This window comes from Mus caroli, chromosome 7 (assembly GCF_900094665.2).
Source record: "Mus caroli chromosome 7, CAROLI_EIJ_v1.1, whole genome shotgun sequence".
NCBI lineage: Eukaryota > Metazoa > Chordata > Mammalia > Rodentia > Muridae > Mus > Mus caroli.
In genome coordinates this window covers 130,311,757-130,322,558 of record NC_034576.1, presented here as the reverse complement: position 1 = coordinate 130,322,558, position 10,802 = coordinate 130,311,757, and the positions used below count along the sequence as shown (strand labels likewise).

General features: G+C 47.5%; 1 protein-coding gene across 1 annotated transcript in view; it reads left to right on the top strand.

Annotated features, from left to right (window-relative positions):
* Positions 1–10,802, top strand: part of C7H16orf58 (chromosome 7 C16orf58 homolog) — a 27,167-nt gene that overhangs the window by 2,796 nt on the left and 13,569 nt on the right. The window contains exons 3-6 of the mRNA XM_021167034.2: positions 4,878–4,923; positions 7,052–7,084; positions 7,199–7,304; positions 10,329–10,430. Coding sequence (XP_021022693.1) covers positions 4,878–4,923; positions 7,052–7,084; positions 7,199–7,304; positions 10,329–10,430 — 287 coding nt within the window. The remainder of the gene's footprint in view (positions 1–4,877; positions 4,924–7,051; positions 7,085–7,198; positions 7,305–10,328; positions 10,431–10,802) is intronic.

Sequence of the window (10,802 nt, the reverse complement as noted above, 5' to 3'; positions counted from 1 at the left end):
TGTAGACCAGGCTGGCCTCGAACTCAGAAATCCGCCTGCCTCTGCCTCCCGAGTGCTGGGATTAAAGGCGTGCGCCACCACGCCCGGCTCGCAGTTGCTATTTTAGTAGTCAGGTATAGGTCAGGCATTGTTGCCCCTCTTCCGTATAGGTCAGTGTGTCTCTTAGTGCCGACAGTAGCCAGTCCAGTGGAGTTATTTATTTCTCACGTAGAGGAACTCCAATGGCGTTATTTATTTCTCACATAGAGGAACTCCAAGCAGCCCCAGGCCAGCCGACTCTGTGTCTCCTTTTCTTAAATTTATTTTTTTGAAAATTTAATATGTGAATACTATGTTTACATAATTTATCTCCTCTTCTCCCTTCAGCACTCTTCCCCTTAAAATTCATGGCCTCTTATTTTTGAATTATTATTGTTACACACATACACACACATGCGCATGCACACACATCACTGAGTTCATTTTTGTTGGGATTAGACAACCTATCAAGGAGCATATATTTAGAGAAGATGGATTCTCCTAATCTCGGCAACTGTGAACTTCCTGTAGTTCTTTATCAGGGTTGGAGCCCCCTGCAGCCCCTCCTGTCCATGCTGGCATGTCAGCTGCTATCGTTGGTCAGGTCTTGTCTAGGCAACCATATTATTGAGATTTTGTGAGTTCAGCTTCTCTGACGTACATAGACAGCACCGTCTCAAAGCAGACATCCTGGCCTAGTAGAACTTCCCAGTGGCATTTAGTAGAAGTGTGAGCCTTTACTTGTTAGAAAAGGTTCAAAAAAATCATGCAAAGTGCTTAACATTTTGTGTCCCACTTGCGTTCTGTATTAACCTTAGTCCCCTTAGGCTTTCTGAGTAGGATTGAACTGTTTGGAGATACAAGTCTGGGAATACAGCAGAAGTGCGCATTTGACCTGCCATGGGCAAGACCCTGGGTTCTGTCTAGACATCTGGTGGAACTTTTAGGATACCTCCCGTATATCATCTGCAGATAGGGATCATTTGATTTCTTGTCCTAGTTGGATGCCTTTGGTTTCTTTCTGGTTAGCGCTTTAGCCCTACATTGAAAGGAGTCAGGAAAGCCCCATCTCAGTCGTGACGATGATGGGACTGCTTTGAGTGTTCTCTGTCGAGGATGATGTTGGCTGTGGTTTTGCCGTAAGAAGCCTTGGTTACACTGAGGTATCTTCCCTCTTTAGCACTTTATCATGAAGTCCTGTTGGGTTTTGTCAGGGGCCCTTTCTGCATCTCTTGATATGATCATGTGATTTTTGTCTCTGAAGTCCATTTATATGATTTATTATATGTATTGACACATATGTTGAGCCATTCTTGCATCTCTGGGATGAAGCCAACTTGATCTTGGTAGATGGCCTTTGTGTTGTCTGCCTATATTCTGTTTGCAAGTATTTTACTGAGGGTTTTACATGCGTGCTCCTGAGGGATATAGGCCTGTGGTTTTCTTCCCGTTGTTGTGTCTTTACTGTTTTGGTATTTGGAGTGATGCCGCTTCTTAGGAGAAGGGTGGAAGTGCTCCTCTGCTTCTGTTCTGGAATACTTTTCCCAACCGCTCGCTCTCAGGTTCTGCCTGACTTGAAGATAGGAGCCTGTATCTTATAGGCAACAGGTAGGTGGATTTTGATTCTTCATCTATTCAGCTAGCCCATGTCTTTTGATTGGAGAATTGAGACTATTAATATTTAAAGTTATTATTAAAAGGTATGTGTTGATTGTCGTATTTTTGTTTCTTTCTGTGTTCTTCGTCATATACTGTTTCAGTAATTACTGCTTCGTTTGTTTTGTTTTTATAGTCTCAGCTGTGTCATCTCATCTCTTTAGTCCAAAGTAGTGCTTCCAGAACTCTCTGTATGGCTGGGTTAGTGTACATGGGCTCTTTTATCCTGTTTCTTCATCAGTCTGCTGGGTACAGTAGCCTAGGCTGGCAGTAGGTCAAGTATGTTGCTCCAGGCCCTTCTGATTTTTAGTTTCCCTTGAGAAATGAGTTGTTATGCTGGTGGGCTTTCCTCTGTAAGTGACTTGGGATTTTCTTCTTGGAGCCTTCAGTGCCTGCTCTTTGTTCTGGATATTTAGTGCTTTAACTGCAGAGTGTCCTGGGAGTTTCTTCTCTGGTCTTATCTGTGTGGTATTCCACGTGCTCCTTGTATCTGTGTGAGTTTGTCTTTCCTTACATTGAGGAAGTCTTCTTCTATGATCTTGGTGAAGATCAACCAGGAATCCTTGTTTATTTGTTCCTATAAATTCAAAGATATGGTCTGTTCATGGTGTCTCACAGTTCTTCCATGTTCCTTTTATATGCTTTGATTGATTGATTGATTGGTGATTGATTGGTGTTCCTTGTGTGTGTGTGGTCTAACTCCTCTGCTCTATCTTCAGATCTTGGCATTCTACTTTCTGCTTGATCTATATACTTACACAATTTGAGTTTTTCAGTCCATCTTATTTTCAGTGTGAGTTCTTCAGTATTTAGATCTCCTCACTGAATTATATTTCAGATACTGAGTTGTCTCCGTCAGTGCTTTCTTGGACATCATTCAGGCATTTACTGCCATCCTCCTTAAGTTGATTGAGTTGATTTTTGAGGCTTTCGTAACCTCCTTGCATTCTTGAATGAGGTTTGCGATTGTTCTTTTATGTTTGGTGTCCTGGGTTGACGTAGTCCTCACTGGAGGACGACGGGATCTGAGTGGGGATGGATTCTGTCGGCCGTTGCTGTTGCTGGGTTTCTGATGTGACTTAGATGCTTTGAGTCTTGTGTCTGATGTGAGATTATGGCCTGCCTTAGGTTGAGCCAGTGCAGGAACTGCATGATCAAAACTAGATTAGGGACACCCGATGAACAGCTGCTGGATTGGAACTGGACCTTCCTGTGTGGGGATGTCATGAAGGTTGGTGTAGTCAGAGGAACTCAGCAGGCAAACGTGGTGCCAAGCACTACACACCCAGACCTGGGCCTCCAAGTGTGGCATTGGCTCAGGAATGGTTGGGGTCAGAAATTCACCAGGCAAAGGCAGTTTGCAGGCTGTGTGTCCTGTGCTTTTTTTTTTTTTTTTTTAAAGATTTATTTTATGTTTGTGAGTACACTGTTGCTCTCTTCAGACACACCAGAAGAGGGCATTGGATCCCATTACAGATGGTTGTATTCCACCATGTGGTTGCTGGGAATTGAACTCAGGACCTCTGGAAGAGCAGTCGGTGCTTTTAACCACTGAGCCATCTCCCCAGCCCCAGTGTGTCCTGTTCTTAACTGCCAATGTTTGGCAGGCATTTTACAGTAGTTTCACATATAATTTGTGGACGGGTAATTACTAATTTATCAGTTGGACTAAAGAAGGCGAAGAGGAGGTGAGAATTAAATTTCCTATTCTGGTAGACAATATTGGCTTTTGGATAATAGGTAGGACATTATGTCATTATTTTACCATAATGCCACTTTCCAGACTGTGTTGGGGCCCCAGGGACTGCTTCTATTGATCCATAGACCTCCCCTCGTCTCCGTCAAATGGTCTGGGGAGGATGTATGCCCTTTGATGTAAGTACAAAACTAAAAGGAAAACGTGGAGCCTGCCTCAGTGACTCTCTCAGAAGCAGTAATCTCACCATTTTCAAGATAACAAACGGATCTAATATAAAAATCTGAAACATAAAATTTTGTATATAATCTAATGTCCTTGAAGGAAAGCAGTTCAAGTGAAAACTTGTACTGTATAGAGAGTTGGGTACCTATGAAGTTGCTTTGATGGGTATTCTGGGTCCAGGCGAGGGACAGAAACGGAGAGGTAGAGAGCCTGAGTAGGAGTGTGTCGTACACATGAGATCTGTTGGGAGATTGTGGTCGTGAGGGAAGGTAGACCCCGTGTTCCCATGACACCAGTCTTTCAGGAAAGCTGGGAAAACAGTTGTTATAAGATGCTCCAGTCCATTCGTGTGTCTCCCTTGAGACTCAGTTGCTTTGTCTGTGAAATAGGATGATCCTTCCCAGACTTCCAGGAGGGTTGGTGGTTGTCCGTCGGAGTTCTCAGAAACATCCCCTAAGCCCGAGGTCCTGCATGTCTAGTAGAAGGCACGCAAGCATGGAGGTTATGCAAGTACAGCCTTCTCACATGAAGGTCTCTGCCCTCAAACTCAAACAAAACGGAGTCCTCCCCTCCTCGGTCTGTCCCTCCCAGCTGTCCGGCTGTCTGCTTCTAAACCATTCCTTCCCCGTGATCCTCCTGCATGGCCGGATGGCCGCTCTTTCCACGCAGGGCACAGGCTGAATTTGCAGGTGCCTTGTGGGCCAGACAACTTTACCTTTCGCAAAGTTACTCAGCCCTACCACTTGGTTACAGCGACAGCTATAGACAAACTTTGGCATACTCGTACCAAGTACATATGTGTTCCTCAACACGAGAGCTTTCTGAAAAGCACATTGCGCTGTATGTAGTTTCTGTGAGTTAGTCTTTCATACACTATTATGTCGATGTGAATAGCTGGTTCGGGTGGTTTTCACTACTGTCTAATATGCTACCGAGTAGATCTCCCAAGATTTTGTGCATCCCCTCATCTATAAACATTTGCATTATCTCAAGCTTTTGCTGTGATTAGCAGCATTGCAGGCTGAGGAGGCAGCTCCGTGTGTTCAGAGCCCATCTAGCGATGCTACAAACAAGATTTCTTGCTTAATCTGTACACAGTGAAAAGCTGCTGACCTTAGCGTACCCCTCAGCCTTAAATCTGTCTAGAATTTATCACACCAGATGTTTTCCCAAGTGCAGCATGACCCGAAGTGGATCAGTGATTCAGTGCCAGTGTCTGCCTTACCCTGAAATCTCCTGAGTTCCCTCCTTGCCCTTACCAAGGCACTCTTCTCATCCCCAGATTCAACTGGCATGTTGGGCCGTATCATCTTTGCCTGGTGGAAGGGGTAAGTTTGTTTTTCTTCTGCAGTCAGCTGATTCCAGTAGCACTTCCCAGTGCCATTTAGTGGTAGTAGTGAGGCTTTACTTGCTAGAAAAGATTGAATGAGAAGAACTATGCAAAGTGCTTAACATTTTGTGTCCCACGTGCATTCTGTATTAACCTTAGTCCCCATAGGCTTTCTGGGTAGGATTGAGCATTTTGGAGATGCAAGTCTGGGAATATAGCAGAGGTGAGCGTTTGACCTGCTGTGGGCAAGACCCTGGGTTCAGTCCCCTAAACTGACAAGAGGAAGATGACAAAGGTACATTTCAAGATGTGAAATACGCCTAGAAGAGGGAAGTTATTTTCTCAGTTCTCACTCTGTAATTGTTGGGGTGGGACTGAAGCCTTTCCTCTTTCCATAGCATCAGGCTGGGTAGGTGTGAAGAGTGTCCATGTTTTAGCAACTCCACGGTGCGTATATAGTATGCCCGGCCTGGAAGGACTCCCTCTCCCTCTGAAAGATTCCAGAGAAAGATCTGGAGCTAACAGTGCAGATTCTGGGCTGGACTACCCTGCAACATCTCCTAACACTAAGTTCTTAGGTGCTTATGCATGGGCCAGAGGATAACCAACTCTGTAGAATGGAGACAGAGGGGTAGCCACCTGCAGTGTTGTAGAACAGAATACCCTACGCCTGGATATTGGGGGGGGGGCAGCATTTCCCTTGGTCTTCTTCCCACCTACCCATTGTTCTGTGAGCCAAGAGAGCCTGCACTGTCTGTGACCTGAAATTATACCAAATTGGGTATTAAGCAGTTCCAAGTGTACAGACTTTGACTTAGTTACCTTTGAAAGAAGCAAAGAGAAAAGGAGAATCGTCCAGGAATAGCCTCTTCAGAGAGTGGGAGAACTGTCAATAAACAGAATGTTTCCTCAGAGCCAGTACAGGCGAGATACCCAGCACTCACTGAAGACGTTCCCAGATAAGGATCATATTTCAGGGGACTGGGAATATTGGAACAAAACACTGCTCAGAGAGGCAGATAGAAAATCACCTTTCAGGAGAGCTTCATCATGAGAGAGCTCCCCACCTTGCAGTAGGAGACCACTTAGGAAACATATAGCATCCTGCCAAGGACAGCATGGTGGGGCTCCAACTGAAAGGAGCAGGCCTTCCCTTCAAAACCCAGAGAGGAGTGAGGTGAGGAGAGGTGGCAGCCATGCGCAATGTAATAAAGGGGTGCGGGGTTGGGGGGCACAGCGGGGCAAAGGGGAAAACCTCAAGTCTCCCAAACAGCAATCTGACCTTCATCAATTTTTCAGAGGCGTGGTAGAAGTTCTACACCATGTGACTTAGTTTGGCCCAGTCTTTTGCTAAGGGAAATGGAGCCAGCACTAGATCGGACTGTGAACTTATCTTGCAGCTGAGTTGAGAAGGGCTACAAGGCCTTTCTTCCCCACTGTTATCAGAGAGCTGCAGAAGGGTGTCGCCCAGTTTCTGGGGAGGGGAAAAGCAGCTAAAGAATTCCTGATCTCACAGTGACAGGGAAGTGTAAGTAAGGAGCCGTTTCTGCCCAGACCTCCAAGACCAAAGCACAAAGGAGATTGATTCGTCCCAGAGGGACAAAGGGCAGGGAGTGAGGGACAAAGACAGGAGGGAGAGGACTAGGGAGAAAGGGCATCTGTCCCGGAGTGAGGACAAAGGACTGCCTCTGGACAGAGGAGACAGATGTGGCCCATGGGAAAACAGCAGTTAATAAAGGTACAAAGGGAGCCCCGTGTTAGGATGAGGTATTTAATCTTCATTGGGCATCTTGACTAGGGGACAAAGGGGGCTTTTGATTGCTGGACTTCAATACTGTGGTGGCCGGTTCTTGGTGGTCAGTCTCAGGAGGAGGCAGTGCCCAAATAAGGGAGCAGACCCTGGTAGCTTCCTTTAGGAATGTAACCTAACAATTTTTAGCAAGGCAGAAGGGAGTACGGCCTGCCAGAGCCGTGTGGGCACGCCGTGGGCACGCTGGAGCTGCCCAGAGCCCCTTCAGTATATTTCCACCCTGAGCCCTGTAGACCTGACTGTGACCTGACAACTCCTTACAGCCCACAGCAGTTTTCCTGTGTTCTAAATTGCAACAACCTCTTATCCCCAACAGGAGCAAACTGGACTGTAATGCCAAGCAGTGGAGGTGAGAAGAGAGGAGGGGTGGGGAGGAGGGTTGGGGAGGAGGGGTGGGGAGGAGGGAGGATCTGCTGTTATAAAGTCTCCGGTTTGTGACCTCTAACCTCTGATCTTCCCACAGGCTCTTTGCCGACATCCTCAATGATGTAGCCATGTTCCTAGAGATTATGGCTCCCATGTACCCAATCTTTTTCACCATGACTGTCAGTACCAGCAACCTAGCCAAGGTACCCACCTCTGGGACACTTCTCTACCTGAGATACCATCCTTACCGATGCCATATGTGGCTTACCCAGTCCCTGTACTGGAGGAAGTTCGAAAAGGACCAAGTTCATATGTTTCTACTGAGACACAGACAAGTTTTCTGATCCTCTGACCAGACAGCCCTTGTGCCTCAGCCAGCCTGTGCAGGGCCATGTTGGAGCACACGCTGGTGAGGGTGCTCTGAGCTGAGAGTGAAGGGTGGTCCAACACCAGAATCTAGGGGCTAGCTTCCCGCCACTTGTCATTCTTCAGTAAAACATCTTTATAGTGCCTACTGCATGGATGACCCAGGCCACAGACTCTCCCATCTTTAACGGAAATGGCACATAATTACACAGATAGCTATGGGGTTACAGTTCTGAGCATACCAGGTGAGGAATGGTCTTGGGATGTAGAAAGGCTCTACCTGAGGCTGAGTCCCGAAGGAGAAGAGTTTATGATCCCAGGACCAAGAAATCACACACACACACACACACACACACACACACACACACACACACACACACACGAGAGAGAGAGAGAGAGAGAGAGAGAGAGAGAGAGAGAGAGAGAGAGAGAGCGCAATGGCACAAATCACCACTGAAGCTGGTGGGGTTCACTTGCCCTCACAACACCTTCAGATGAGGAGACAGGCCCAGCAGGGTCAGAAAACACATCACTACAGTCAGGTATTTAGAGCTGTAAAGCCCTAAGACTCAGTACCGGGCACATTATACCGCAGCCAAGCAGCCAAGCCACGGGCACTTTTGGTATTTGGGGTAAAGCAGTCTTTTTGTTTAGGACAGGCAGTAAATGCTGCACACACCTTAACTTCCGCCCCTGATTTTATCATCAAGGTAGGAAACCCCAGAGAAGATACTGCTGTAGCTGGGGACTGTGACTTCTGGCATATCTTTCAGACTCGGCAGCAAACTCTGCCTCTGAGACCCGTGTCTGTCAACTACTGTCCCAGAGCAAGGTTCTGTCTTTCCCCTTAAGATCGGTCATGGCAGAGTTTGAGTCTGTGACCAGCACTCCCTCCACAGCTACAGCAGCCAGAAGCTGGCTGTCACCCTTACCTCCTCACCTCAGCTGTCGCTTTCCGCTCAGATCTTCCGGTTTTCCTCCTGCTTCCCACCGTTCATCCCCCTCCCTCACTGGCAGCCCCTCTGCTGGACAAGCTCCTTCCCAGGGAGTCTGTAGCCCTTTTCACAGCCGGATGCTCTCTTGAAAGTCAGTTGTACAGGGAACTTTTATTCTCCTGTAGTAACTGTCATGTCCCAGGCTCACGGCGTCTGTCTTCCAACCTAGTCCTGAAAGCTCCCAGCTTCCATACAATCTTGTCTAGGCCTAGGTGTTCAGCCTCTGAGACTTACTGCTAAAAATGCTCACCTTTTCTTGTTCTTCCTGAGCTCTGACTGCCTGGTTCAACTCAGCTGTTCTGGCTCAAACTCCTCTCCAAGCTCACTGATTCAGTCTGGCTTGCTCTGCTTGGCCTCAAAGTAACTCTAGCAATCTTTTCTATTCTTCTGGCTCCTTCTTGTTCTCTTTTAACCCGTGACTGCAGAACTGTCCTGGTCAGACTGCATCCTCTGTCTGCAATGTTCCCTTGAGCAGCTTCCCTCTCCTCTCTCTTCTCAGGAGAGTTGGGTAGATCCCATTCTGTCAGATCTTTCCTTGATCTGTCACTTTGTCTGCCACTCAATTAGACATCACTATCAAACATGGGTGCCTCGTTCTACAAGCTAACTCTACCTTCATTGTCTGGGGTTGAAGGCGTGCACTACCACACCTGCACTTAAGCTTTTCTTTGCCTGATACGTAAGTGCTCTGTAGCAGGCTGGCCTTGAACTCAGAATTTTGCTTACCTCTGTACCTTGGGATTAAAGGTGTATCTGTATTCCAGCTGGATCACACAGACCTAGAACATCTTTGGACGTGATCTCTGGCCAGAGCAGCCTTGTTCTGAATTAAAATTTCTCTAGGGTCAGTGGGCCATCAAGGTGCAGTAACCAAACCTGCCCACCTGGCTTCAGGGGAGCAGGGGCTCTCACAGATTCTCCTCTGACATCCATGCATGCATCAGCACGTGTGTGCATGTGCACACACACAATAGTAAACGTAGGTCTCAAATTAGGTTACTTGCCTGAGCCATTGCTCTCTGGAAACCTTAAAGGCTTCCAGTTTTCTATTTGGAACCAGACTGTTCCCTGCCAGTCACTTGAGCCTCATCTTACACCACTTCTCTCTTGATTTTGAATAAATTAGTTCCTCCGCCTTTATAGCTATACTTAAGCTTCATCAAAAAACTGTCTGTCATCATTCTGTGTCTGTCATCTACAAGAGACTCGATGATCAAAGTTATCAGTGGCTCTAGTTGCTTTCTAGAGATCTCAGGAGAGATGTAAGTACGTTAATCCAGGGCCACTGGAGTAAGTGTGGACCTGCCTGAAGTGCTCAGTGGACAGGAAGAAGAAAGGACTTATAAGGAGGCAGACTGTAAGCGTGAAGTCAAAGACCAGACTGGACCTTATCGATCAGTCAGAGAGAGAGAGGATGCAGCCAAAGCAAGCCAAGGAGATGAGAGGTGTGGCTTTAAAACGACCCCAGCAGGGTGCACCCCTGTGATTCTAGTATCATGGGGTCCAAGTTAGGACTATTACAAGTTCTAGGGCAGCCTAGGTTACATGGCAAGACCCTGATTCAAAGAGGGCAAAAAGATCCTTGGGGAAAGGAAGTTGGAATTTCCTACAGTCAGGGTCACAGGGTAATAATAGCTGGCAAGGCTTCCCTTTTCTCTTGGAACAACTTCGGGAACAGGTTTTTAAAGATTCAGTAGTAAGAACTAAAAGCCAAGGACTGCATTGGGTGTTTGCGGAAGGGAGGTGTCACTAGAGACCCGCTTTTCTCTGGCTGGGGTGAGTTACCTATGCGCTCGCCCACAGGAGGGCCTGCCTTTCCACAGCACAGACTGCCCTGACCTTCACTCTTCTCTTTTCCCCACCCAGTGCATTGTTGGTGTGGCTGGCGGGGCCACTCGAGCTGCACTGACCATGCACCAGGCCCGAAGGAACAACATGGCAGATGTGTCAGCCAAGGACAGCAGCCAGGTGAGCACAGGCACGGGAAGCCGTTTGAGTGAGGTGGGGAAGGGTCCAGGGCCCACCACAGTTTAGAAGTACAAAAAGAGACTTCCAAGTGTCCCTGGGAAGGAGGTGAGTAGGGGGCGTACAGAGAGAAGCGTAAGTGGCCCTGCTGTTACCTGGTGGGGTCAGCCATATCCCCACTGAGGTGTACTCAGCATGTGAGGTTGTTAGGATGCCAGCCAGAGGCCTCCACTGAGTTGGAAGGTCCTCTGGCCCAGTACTCTCCTCTGACAGAGGGAGTCTGAGCAGAATGGCATTGGGAGGGATAGCCCTGAGACTGGACTCCACAGGTCTTACATTTTGTCCCAAGCTCTGTGCTAAGTGCCCTCTGGGTTT